At 38.8% G+C, this 13,640-nt stretch overlaps 1 protein-coding gene across 3 annotated transcripts in view; it reads right to left on the minus strand.

The window, feature by feature from the left end:
• SIPA1L1 (signal induced proliferation associated 1 like 1) overlaps nucleotides 1–13,640 on the minus strand; it is a 355,154-nt gene that overhangs the window by 41,283 nt on the left and 300,231 nt on the right. For all 3 annotated transcript variants that reach the window (XM_019519136.1, XM_019519135.1, XM_019519134.1), the window contains exons 13-15: nucleotides 10,937–11,086; nucleotides 3,623–3,747; nucleotides 460–578 (exon numbers count right to left, since the gene is read on the minus strand). In XM_019519136.1, the coding sequence (XP_019374681.1) occupies nucleotides 460–578; nucleotides 3,623–3,747; nucleotides 10,937–11,086 (394 nt within the window). The remainder of the gene's footprint in view (nucleotides 1–459; nucleotides 579–3,622; nucleotides 3,748–10,936; nucleotides 11,087–13,640) is intronic.

Here is a 13,640-nt window from a genome sequence, read left to right on the forward strand (position 1 = left end):
CTCTGCTACCTTGTACTTGAATCCAAGATGAGGGGCTTCCCCAAGTTAAATGGGGGGAAAAAATCTTGTCTTGGACTCAAGTAAATATGGTATGCTAAAATCAAATCAAGAGATCCTGGCATTAATGAGAAGAGGAAAAAAAAAGATTCCTTCCTGGTCCCTGCAGAAAACCAGTAAAGGAAACTTCTGAAGTAATTATATTTTCCACAATTTCCCTGATCATCATCAAATTACAGATGAAAAGCCTGCTGTTCAACTGGCAGCAGACTGCTCTACTAAAAACTCTGATATTAAGTTGTGCTTAGCTCCAGGAATACAGAGGAGGCAGCAGATCTGCTCTACTGCCTCCTCCATATTTTAAAGAGGTAATATATGCATCTGAAAGCTCCCTTGCTCATGGACATCATGCAGGTCTTTGCTGCCATAGCAGAAGCAGTATTTTTTAAAAAGGTAACTTACATGACCCTGCTTATTTGGAGACAAGTGAACCACAGGATCTTGCCTCATTAGTCTTCCACTGGGGCTCTCTCTGAAGGATGGCAGCACTTTTGATACTGCTGGGAGATGGCATGTTGGTTCTGCAAGACGGTGCAACACTGCAGTTACGACATATGCAGTATGACAAATTAAGATAACTTATAATCAGATCTTCTCCTTTGATACTCCTCACTGCTATCATTAGCCATCAACTTAGGACATTTGGTAATACATTTATTTCAAAATGCATGATGTCTCAGTACATGGCACCATGTGAGGAACCCAGGGTCAATCCTTAAACTCCTAATCCGGATAGATTCATCAAAATCTATGAAGCCACACAAATTACTTTTGTCAGGGGAGGACCAGGTTCCATGGGTCCAAGAGATTTTGACCAGAACATTAAACTAGATAACTACACACCATGACAATGAATATCACATGTATCCCTGTTTATACTGACTAAAGACAACAGATTAGAAATCTCAAGATCCACCCTCTTTTGGTTTTACTGTAAGGAAGGCAAAACAGTTAAAATCACAGTGATCGCTTAACTGCATACATTTATTTCTGCACTCAGCTTTAAACCCATCTGGTAGAAATATCCACCATAATTCTCAAACTCAGCACAGGTAATTATTTTTAAGATAACAACATATTGTCTGAAACACTAAATAAGCGATATCATCTTTTAAAACTTCAATATTTCTATACAAACCAATGGCTTTGTCTAGATTTCATGCAAACAGCATATATTTGGCCTTGCCTACACAAGAAAGCTATTTTTATTTAACCAATTAAACAATATCAGTTTTCAAATAGATTAAGTCAGGGGTTCTCAAACTGAGGGTCACGATCCCCCACGGGGTGGCAAGCAACTTAAAAGGGGGCTGCAAACTTTGTGGCAGGTACCGCGGTGGTGCAAGGATGCGGGACATGATGGCAGTAGCTGCTGTGTGCAAGCTCCCTAACCCCTGCCGCCACGATCCAGGGGTGCGGTAGCACGAAGTTTGAGAACCCCTGGATTAAGTTAAACCCATGTGGTGCCTCCCCCTACCCCTTGTGCCTTTATTTGACCTAAGAGTGATTTTATTAGTTCAGTTTAAATAGATAAAATAAGTATGTATGAATAAATAAAAAGCTTCCCTTTCTTCGGGGGCTGCTACTGAGTATTCGTTGACTTTCATACAAGGTTCTCCAGAAATATGCATCTACTTCTTGAGTGTCCCTAAGAGGGTCTCTCTTGGTGATAATTTTTTACATGGAACTACTTCTCCTGGGGATATTGGAAATTCTGTATTTTTTAAAGGCAACTTTTAAGGGAAATTTACACTTTCAATATCCAGGTCTTTACAGGAGAACTAGCCAAAGTGCAGATGGAATCTGGCAAAATTTCCCTCTTTTACTACACCCTCTCAGCCTTGAACTGCAACATCATTAGCTTTCTGGGCCTCCTGACTGCTTATTCTGGCAAGAGAAAACAAGAGGTGACAGTGGGAACTGGACAAGCATTCTCTGAAGTCTAGGGTGAGACAAAAAGAGCTGTGTCTTGTTCTCTCCTTACTTACAAATCGTAATATTCTCTTTCTAAAAAGCAAAAGGGACTTTGCTCATTTTGTGGTGAACCAAAATGCTACATAGACTCACCAGAACTGGCACTACAGCTTCTACATGGGGACATAGCTTACAATTGCAAGTGTGATACCACTCAAGAGATGGACAAAGAGTCCTATATTCTCTCTCTGCCTTTGACAAACCTTGGAACACGTTTCCCCACCAGGAACAACATCTCTTGCTCCTTTCCTATTTTTAGGCTATGAACTGTGACATCTAACGTTCCACAGCAGAATTTGCTGGTAGTTCTATTCAGTACCAGCATCAATGCACAACAGAAAACCTGCAAAAGCAATACTGAACAAGAAATCTGTTTTACGTGAGTCATTACCATCACAACAGTATAAAAACATATGCATTAAAAAGTATTCTGACAAAATGAGAGCTGCAGATCATACAATCATAGGTTTTTTGTGTTAAAGGAAAAATGGGGGGAGGAATGACAGATGGCTTCAATAAGGCACAGCTCACTGAGGCTCTGAAGTTATTGGAACAAAGTATGTCTTCAGAATCACATTTCACTTCCTAAGCTTCTAATGCATTTACTGAATACTTCATTCTATATTCAAGTCTAACACATTCCCCTAGGACTAGCAGCAAAAGGCATGCAGTAAAAACTACAGGTGAGAAAGGAAAACTATGGACCAACAGGAATACCTTCAGGTTTCTGGGGTCTAAAATTTCCTCAGTTCCTATTAACCTATGGTAATGAAGGTAGGGAAAAATCTAACAGCCTTAACTAAACTTTTCATATTGGATCAATGCTAAGGAATGCAGGTTGCTGAGATAAAACTTCTATCAATGTCAGAGACTTATTGGTAACTAGTGTCAAGTCATTGCCTCAGTGCACAGCAGCAACACATAAAGATGGAAAAGGTCTATGTGCTGAAACTCCAAATGAGGGCTTAACAATGCAAATCCTCAGTACCCAGCTGTTTTATGTAGTTAATACGTTTCCTCAGCTGACAGCTTAATTGCCAAGTGCAATGAAAATGTATACATGGGCGGAAGGCGATTCTAACAAAGCTATAGATTTATTTCACTATTTAAAGTTTAACTGCATTTTTTCCATTTTGGACATGGGATTTTTACAGCTTCAACGATCAAACAATCAATTTGCATGTATATAGCACCATTTGAAAGGGAGCATCACAAGCACTTTAGACAAACTAAGCGAAAATTAAACTAAGCCAAGCCACTAGGGAAAGCAGTTGAGGTCACACAAGTCTTCAACAGCAAGACAAACTAATGAGCGTGTCTACCCAACCTCTTCTTAAGGACAGGGTGTTCCAGAGAATGGGGGCATTATGGCAGATTTACTTCAGTTCCTCCTCACTGAATACTCACAGACCTCAAGGACACAGACCGCAGAGACCATTATACCCAAGATGTAATTATTCATTCTGATGAACCAGGGTTAAAAAGACACAGAAAATACAGTGCTTAAGAGGGTGCTTTTCATGGAGAAATGTACTGCCAAAGTCACCTTGTGCTTGACACTATTTGCTTGCTGTGAAAATTAATTACCTACCCATCTGGTCAGCAATACTATCTTCACTCCTTTGCCAGCTGGGTGTGGATTTGCCGCTGCCCCCAGTATCTGTCTGTGTGCTTTGCCTGTCAATGGAGGCAGGAGATCTACGGGTCATTCCAAACCTGTTGAAATATCCCCAAAATAAAGGTAGACAACAGTTTTAATGAGGTTTAAATCCTGTACAGGAAGAAAAGAGCACTTACATGAAACCAGCAAGTAACTTCTTACAGAAATTCACAATAATAACTGATTGTAGCACTTACAATGCTTTTCCATTGAATTTTTCTTTTTAGTTCCATGGGGTCATTAAGCACATACAGTGTACAATATATACAGCACACATGGAATCATTCTTTTACTGAGCACCCTTGCTTCAGAACATCTTAAACAAGGATAGCACAAAAAATATTTAACTAAAAAGCAGGCAAGATAGAAATCACTACTCATTTTCAGAAAAGGAGAAATGGAATAGCTGATCCAAACTGGCAAGACTTAAGTGTTCTGATAGCTACAAAGGATACTGATGGCTAGCTCGGGGAAAAGGATGCATGGGACCTTAACACGAAAAAAGGACAGGCCCCAGTCCTAGTCAAGTTGAACTTCAGAAGAGCTAGCAAGGACAACCCAATTTATCTTAAACACTTTACAAGGACTCTAGGAAAACCTCTTTTACTATTCAGCTACCACTGGACACCACAGACATTTGTCTACACACACTCTCATGAATGCTCTGATCTGGATTATAGTACATTAAAATCAAAAAACTTTCAAACATGGAAATGATATAAACCTTAAAGAGCCAATAAACGGACTCCAATAAACAGTACATAATAGTTAAAGTTCCAAACCTGGCAGCATAAAATCTGAAAATAATAAAATTATTAATGCATTAAGGAACAGGGGAAGAATTACTTTAAGTAGTTCAATTACTCATAAAATATTCAATTCTGCACTTCGGAAGCAGAGAGAACTACAAAAAATGACGGCACAGTTAGATACACTTCTATGGGAAAAGGGTTATGATGAAAAAACAAAAAGATACAACTAAGAAATAAAGTCAGCATACAAAATCAGAAGACCTTTTTCTTATACCTAAACTTTAAAATTATGAAATCATATGATGTACAGTGAAAGGTTGATAAAGCTAAGGACACTGAAAAAAATGAAGATAGTATTAATATAGGTAAAGAAACTATCACTGAGTTTTGAGAGGACTATATAGACACAAAGGAGGAATACATAACAAATTTGAAGACTTTTATCATTAAAATAAAACTTTTGCAATTAGTAGATACATCACGTTATAACTCTTTAACCAGAAATGAGTGAAAAATTAAGAGTGGCAATCAGAAGCTTAACAATATTTCCCCTGTCACATGGCTAATCTGAACTTTCTGACTAAATGTGAGATTTTCAATAGTCCCTAAGCAACTAGAGGATCACAAGTCCCACTGAAAACTTTCGGGAATTTTGCTCCCAAGTTACTTACCATCTTTTGAAAAAATTCATACCAGAAATTTAAAAGCACTGGATCAACAACTCTACTTATTCACACAACTGTTAAAACACAGTAAGTGTCAGCATAAATTTTCCTGCATTACCTCAAAACTGATCTGCGAGACCTTACAGATTTGAGAACGTACTTTGTTCTTGGCCTATTTTCTGAGGCAACTAGTACATACACCAATTAGTAGCAACTGCAATAACAGTTTTTGGGTTGTGGAGAATTGCCCATTAGGAATTGCACCAAAAGCTCAAATTCTTTCATATGGGCTATCAAATAACCGTTGGTCAGGAACTTATAGTGAACTACTGACATTGATTAATTTTAAGGTTAAAAATGGAACACTTTTAGCTTAGATTAGTAGTTTTTAACCAGGGTGCTGTGAGATACTTTTAAGGGTGTTGCAGGGTGCCACGTAATATTAGTGCAGTCAGGTGCACAAAACATCTACAAGATTCACAGGATGTGCCAAAGATTTCAAATAGTGTCAAACACAGTTTTTCGGTTATGGTCGTCCTGAGTTCTTCGCATCAAAAGAACTGCTCCACTATTTTCCTGCAGTCAGAAGATTAGTCAAAGGTAAGAGCTGGCATTCTCAAAGAGGGGTGCCTTGAGTTTAACAAGGGGTACCTTGTGTCTAAAAAGGTTGACAACCACTAAATTACATTCATGATCAGTCAAAGGCATAAAAGTTCTGTTGTCACTTCATTTCCTTCTCTAGCCTTCTGAGGAATTTCCAAAAGTACCTAAATGACTTAGGAGTACAAGTACCATGGAAAATTTCACCATGTTCTGAACTGTTAATCAAATTTCTGCCGATATATTCAAATTATGGTGAGAGGCAAATCTAGGTTGCTCAACAAACATTTTTCTGAAAAGCAATTACATGGCAAAAACCTAACAGCTCTAAAACATACTTATCCCAGTCTGGCATGGATTGTGTGGGTTTTTGCCTTCCTTTGTAGTGGGGTAGGGCAGAGGGTGAAGGCGGCATGGTTCTCTTCCTTGGACCTGAAGTATACTTTAACAAACTATTTCTTGCCCTTACAATGGTAGGGCATGGATAGTGTCCCTGTCCCCCCTACTTTACCTTTGGTAAGTTATAGCATTCTTGATGTCTGTCAGTCATTGTGCTTGGTAGTTACATGCGAGAGTCATTTCCGTAGCTTTGCTTAGAATAAGCTAGGCAGACACTTATCTAGGATGGTTTAGATAGGGAAGAGTCTGCCTTGAGAAGGGCGTTGGACTAGATGACCTCCTGAGGTCTCTTCCAGCCCTAGTTTTCTGAAGTAAAATGCTATAGGTATGGTGCAACTGGCTTTGTAGCCATCAATTGGAGCAAGATGAGTGAAGTCAGCTATTATCACTGCAGAGAATCAGGGCACCTTGCATGGGAATGCACAACTGAAGCTAAAGCCTAATAATTTTTCTTTGTCATCCTTCCTTTTCCTGATTGATGGTTATATTATTTTTCTATGATGCGGGGACAGTACAGAAAAAGGTGAGGATTCAGGATATGGTACCAATCTGCATAACAGACAAGCAAGTATAGAGGGAAGAAGAGATCTTAAGAATGAATTGATACAGAAATAGTCTGGGTGACTATCCTTTTCACATAAAATCAAGTAGAACCAAAGTCCTGCATACTCCGCATAATGACTCTGACCTAAATTCTGGGGGAAAATGTGCATGTTTTGAGGTACTTCAATGGAGCAGGCTGGTGATACTATGGTAGCTTCAGAAGTTTTATTAAATTAAATATGAAAATGAATGCAGCCACTACAGTATTTTTCCTCTCATTTAATTTGAGATTAAATTAATTTGTTTTATGGTGCCCATACATTTTTAATTTTCAAATGTGCTGTCAAATCTTTTATTAAATATATAACTGTAATATTAAAGCTGTCAGAGAAAAACTGAAGCTTTTTGTAATGATGTACAGCAGGGCTGACAACTTATGGCCTGGAAAGCCATAGGATTTGCCCCTGGTCCTTTTGGGGTTTCGGCAGTGGGAGATTTCACCTGTGTTGCAGCACAGCCAGCTAGTGGGATCTTCAGCAGCAAGGAGCTTTGCACATGCCATAGACAGGTGGCATGGAGAAGCAGTGGTAGTAGCAGCTGCTGGCCTGCCTCAGACCAGAGCCGGGTCATTCGGCCCTGCTCCTGAAAAAAAGGTTGCTGACTGCTAGTGTCAAGGACCAGCTGGGATTTGTAGGATCAGTGGAACTGTAGTAAGTAGTTGGAATCTGTGGAATAAGCCACTTAGCTGGATGTGAAATGATTCAATGTTAAATATTTGAATATAACATACTGCACAGTTTCAATATTGCTGTACAGATATTTTATTTAGATTCATAGATTATTAGGGGCTGGCAGGGACCTTGCAGATCATTGGGTCCAGCCCCCCCTGCTCTAGGCAGGAAAACAACAGGGGTCAAGTGACTTCAGCAAGGTCCAGTCCTATTTGACCTATTTAGGTTTAGAACATTCCTTCAAGGGTTTCATGTACAGATGGGGGTGGGGAAATCAATCCTCACACCCCACTTTCTACCAAATCCATCAAATGTAGGCCTACCAAAATGCAAGCTTGCTTTAGCCAAATAAGCCCCTGCGACTCCTTTTGACTGTTCAGAAGTTTCTCATTAACTGAATCAACCCATGAAAGATAATAATTGGCTCAACAATCCAAAACTGCCTTACTACTGCAAGAAAGAATAGCAGAAGTAATATATGCATATACATGGGTATATACAGTCTAGTAAACACTGAATTTGGAAATCTGGGGTCTCCAGAAATGAAAGGTTAATCCATTCCTAAACATGCCATATCCAGTCATTATTAACAGATGCTATTCAATAAAAAAATGGAATAAAATGAAGATTGCTATGCTAAGGATATTTGTTATTTTTAAATATGTATTTTTAAAAACTGACGATTTTCCTAGATGTTATTATGGAACTATTGAAACAATGGAAATGTTAGGTGATATGTATTTGTCCATGCCACAAAAAAAAACAAACCCAAGAAAAAAAAAAGAGTAATGGGAAATCTAAAAAAGTTAAAAATCTAAATTCTTATTTATCAACTTGTATGTCACCTGTAATTTATTCTTCATGCAACACACTCCTATTATTACTCTTGATATATTTGTGAATATGAATGTTCACTCTCACATATTTTGTTTAACTTATGATGTCGAAATTTTTCCCGAAGGACCAAAGACCACAAAAACACTGTTTGCTTTCAATGTCTTTTAGGTCTAACTGTTTCACTAATTAAAATGCAACACATTTGTTTCTTTCATTTTTTTTAACTACGCTTTTTCAAACTTACTGATTAAAAATAATTAGCGATGATTGGGGCATCTTTTATGTCACTTAAAAAAACAGAGGCCTCAGATACAAAACAGAATCCATTTTCAGCAATGAGAAATGAAGGAAAAGTAAACAGCCATAAAAGGAAAAACATTCTTCCTTACTCTTCTTTTACGTTCCATTAACATTCATGTAAACACGTAAGTAACATATGTAAATAAATGGATATATACATGAAACATCTATAATAGAAGCCCAATCTGGAAACTGTTGAAATCAAAGAGCACCTGTCATTGCCTGTAGTGGAAACATGGACAATAACATAGCAGGCACAGCTGTTATTGCCATAATTAATGTCAGTTAAAGGTTGTATTCTAACCTCTCCTTGCAGTCACTGGTAAGCTTTGGAAACTTTCATCTTTCACAATGAAATTGTTTGTGCTTGGCCTTTTGAGCAAACACAGCCCAGCCGTTTGTGAGCATGAAAACAGTGGGAGAGGAGGGCATTCTTTTCCATGATAATTAAGTCTTGCTACTTTTTTTAAACAGCCAAGTAGTTGAAAGGTGAAAGTGTGGGAGGTGGGGAGAGAAGTATTTACAGAGGATCAATGCCAATTCTTGTTTTTATTGTTCCTTTGGTTGCTACAGTGAAATAAGGTTTTGATCTGACTGAGTTTGGAAACTCAGTGAACTAAGTACCCGAGTTTTTAGGAATTTTCTTTTTGCTCAGCCTGTAAAACACTCAGACAGGAAGGACCAATTGCACTTGCGTGCACAATTAAGAGGGAAATTGGCTGACGAAGGATATGTATGCACATTTTGGGCCTGATTCAGGACAAAGCATAGGTATATGTTTAAGTGCATTCTTATTCAAGAAAACAGTTGTGCCTTATTGACAGTAAAGGGAATTTGCTTAACAGAGAAGCTTCCTGAATCAACATGCCTTTATGAAGCTGTTCAGGAAGGGATAGCTCTACAGGGAAAGACATAAAACACCAAAAGGTGTGCAGGAAAGGGTAATCTTTTAAGCAAATTTCCTAAGCTGTGATGGAAGATGACTGGATGAGAGACACCTTAGGAGTTTTGCAGATGGGGGGTGTACTTGATGCCTTGCTCAGATGCATAGTCTTATTCTACACTGGACAGGGGAGTTTGAAGACATTCTGATATGCATGAGACACAGGGTGTTTCACTAGTTTCAGACAACAGTATTTACATTCCCTCATGTCATTTTTTTCAGTACAGAAGCAGAGACTATAACTTTACAACGACCCAACATGGAGAGGATTATAAGATGACCTGCAAAATATTCAAGGAGACTTCAGAGGAAAATTTCCTGATGTGAACTGCTTAACAGCTTCTATTTCTTCCTCTCTGTAAGAGGTATCTCAGAATGTGGTGTGCAGTTTTATTGCTGCCAATTATTTTTCTTTCCCTACTTAAGGGCATTTAATTTATTTTTTCCTTTTCAGTGTTCTCTGAAAATGCTACATATTTAATTTCTTCCTCCATGAGTTTTCCCCAAAGGAGAATTTTGGATCATTTCAGGGAATTTCATGATGGCTGAAAGAGACAGGCTGATTCATAGAGGTTTTCAGTGAAAGAACTGCTTATTTGAACACTCCTTCATGGTCACTTAGTGCCTTTGTCCTTAAATATTCCAAGTCTTCAATGTATAAATCACTTCTCTTGCTTCAAAACAGCCGCACCCACTGCAAAGTCAAGTGCCCAAGAACTCAGTCTGATTACTGCGTGTTATTGATTTCATTTTAGAAGCTAAATCTGTGAAATGAAGTGCTTTGCAAATAAAACTGATGCCCTTAACAACGACTCTAAAATACTTCAAGGTCTCCATAGATACCAGACTGTGCACTGTCAGATCTAAGAACAGAAGGGGAAAAAACATATAAGACTGCTCTTCAACCTGACTTTTTCAAAAAGGGAGGGAGTCATATAAAACTGTTTTCTTAACTGCATGTAAAGAACATTGTTTGTATTTTATTACTCTAAGCTAGTCACACTCAACCTTTTACAGAGGCAGGTTAGGTGGTTGAGACCCAGCTGTACCAAGGGCCACTACTCCCCTTCAGTGGGGGGGCAGGCAAGGGAGAGAGGAGGAAGGAGGTGGCTGCCAGTGCCAGAGGGAGGAGAGGGAGGCAGGGAAAGGCAAGATTACCTCCTGTAAACAGTGTCTGCTATAGAAAAGGGAGAGGCAGAAAGGGAGGGAGGGAGAAAGCTGTGCCTTCTGTAAGGGAGGGGAGATAGTTGTGGGAGGAGGGGGCTGCAGTACAGCACAGAACAAGGAAGGGGATGTCCTGGGCAAAGCTGCTTGCTGCTGATTCTCCATGCCACAGGCCAGATCAAGTCACTTTGGTGGTCAGATCTGGCATGTGGGCTGTAGGTTGAGCACCACTGCGCTAAACATGAAATGGAAGAGAGAAACCTCAGCCAACAGCACTTAAAAAAAAGAGTATAAGAAGATCTACTGCCTACCCTTCTGGCATAGATTTCTGCCTGTATGTTCCCCCACCAGAGCCAGTCTCACTTGAGGAAGATAGGTTGCTTGGTGAATTACGGCACTGCTGTGATCTTGCTAAAGCAATGGATGAAACGGTGACGTAGACATCGGAACCAGGAGATAACCTGTACAGAGCAAACAAACCCAAAGTCAATAGTTCTGAATAGTAAGATAATGCAAGGCATGATAGACAATGTGCAAATTGCCATGTCAGCTCTAAACATGGCTTCGTGAAGACAGGTAAACATAAAATCAGTTGGAAATCCACACAGGTTTCCCCTATTAATTTATTTCCTGTGGGACCAGTGAGAAAAGAGCATTAGGATGGTAGTGAGGAACACTTTTAGAAGAACAATCCAGCTGCCAAACAATGCCAAAAATAAACAGAGTTGTTTTGGCAGTTTGCTAGTAAAGAATATTGAACCGTAACATACTTCACACAAATACCATACAAGAGTGATATATTCCTGCATTTCAGAGCCGAGTTGTGTGTGGAATTTTAACAAAGTGCAGGCCTAGATCAATCCTCCAAGCACAGAAAATTCATCTCTTTGCCACAAAACTGTTAATTAAAACGCTAGGATCACAGAATTAGTTAACATTATTTGCAAATCTAAATAAGAGGTTCATCGCTCCTAAATAAATAGAATTGTTCATAACTTCTTGCAACTCTGCCTGTAGAGTTACATAGAGCTGTCTCCTGTTAATAAAGCAAGAGTGCATTATATAAATGGTTAGGTTCCAACATTCGCATCTGGACAAATTCTGAATAGGAGCTTGCTTCCACTGTCCAGCTAACATATTTACCCTCTAAATTAAGATTACTGGATTATTTTTCATTTCCGGTCTTTTGCACATCTATTGGATTTTATACTGGTTAAGATGGTCTAATGATTTTGTTCTGTCTGGGAGTGCCTGAAATCAATAGGAGCCTTAAAAGAGACTTAAAAGGACTTTGCATCTCCATGAAAAACAAGTTATATTTAAAATACATTTCTATGGAAATTTTAACTGGAAAACAACCAACACATTGCAGTTTAAGATGTTACAGTAATCTTATTTGCAAAAGTAGTACCAGTGATTACAGTGAAAGACAGTTTAATTCAGGTCTGTCCAAATTCTAAGCAGCCAGGGGCTAATGCTGCATGGGCTGCACCACGACAGCCCACAGGCCCCCAATTTACTGTGCTGTGTAGATGCCTCAGACTGCAGACTCCCCTGGCATGAGGCTGTGCTGTACTGCACCACCCCCTGGAGCAGAGGCAGGAAACAGAAGCCAGAGAAGACGGAGAAAGGAGGAGGTGCTGGAGATCCTGGCTGCTACTCCAGCCAGAGCAAAAGGGGGGTAAGTAGCCAGGTGAGAGCCTGGGGGCCAAAAATTAATTCTCATAGCCTAAATGCAGGCTGTGCACAGCCCTAGTTTAGTTGAATAAGACTTTGACCCCAAAATGTTTTTAAAAATTGTTAAAGTATACTTAATCTGCATGCCTCAGCATCCCAATCTGTAAAATGGAAGCAATATTTCACAATATTTTTTACCATGATATTGAAGAAACTATTTAAAGCTTGAAAACTTCACACTGAAGGTGAAAAAGGTTTACAAGTTCTGCTTACTGTGAGAAGAAATTCTCAAAGTATTTTAAGAATTTGTGAGTAGATGTTTTTCATGTTTATTTTATATTCTCTTACTCCACCCTTTTGCTTACCAGAAGCAAAACATAACGTAAGATTGCTGAGAGGACGGGAGGAAAGTGAAAATAAAGGGTGTACCGTCATGTGGGACACCATAAGTGCTGTTTGTATAATGAAATTCAAGAAACTTTCTACACAGCCAAGGCAGCAGCAATTTAAATCCTGATTATTTGAAGCACAGCACCAAACCCAATAAAGCCTCTTTAGTCTACAGACCTGAATTTAACTCCTCTCACATTTATCATAGTAAGCAAAAATTCTCAAGTATTTGATTGCAAAAAAACCCCCCAAAACAAAACAAAAAAAACCAAACCCTCAAAAGAGTTCAATAGCTGGAGACCTTGGGAGAGATTAACCAGATTAATAGCAAGCTCATTTTTCCAGTGGCATTCTAAGAGAGAGAAAAAGAGAGAGAAAAAAAAAAAGAGAGAGGGGTAAAGAGAGAGAAACAGGAGGAAAAGGGGAGAAAGAGGAGGAGAGAAAGAGAGAATGAGCAAAGTCCAGCCAGGAGAAATACTTGCTTTGATATAAGATACACACACACGTGTGCGTGTTCTATATAAACACAAATATTTAGAACAACTCATACTTAGAAATACATAAATCAAAATTTGTCAACTATGAACTTCTCTCATATAACAACATGTCAAAATTTATGGTAGGGGGACAATCACTCTTTGTATGGTACGTGTAAAATGTCATTCTAACAGAATAGCTTATATTTGCACTTCAGTTTCAGATATGGCTTACTTCATTTTCTGTGCATTACCAAAAATGTGACAGCAATGTCCTGAGGAGAAAGAAGACTTCATACTAATGACCGAGATACAACTCCTCTACCAGCAAGGAAGACTTTTAGAATGAATACAGCAAAGTGATTAGAAACTTGTTCTCAGAAGCTACATAAAATGAGAGCCACACTTATTTATTCAAGACTGATTTGACTTTATTCTGTGGTAAGCAGATAAATAGTATATAGAGCCCTAT

The sequence above is a fragment of the Gavialis gangeticus genome, unplaced genomic scaffold (assembly GCF_001723915.1).
Source record: "Gavialis gangeticus isolate Ggan-Ray unplaced genomic scaffold, GavGan_comp1, whole genome shotgun sequence".
Classification (NCBI taxonomy): Eukaryota; Metazoa; Chordata; order Crocodylia; family Gavialidae; genus Gavialis; species Gavialis gangeticus.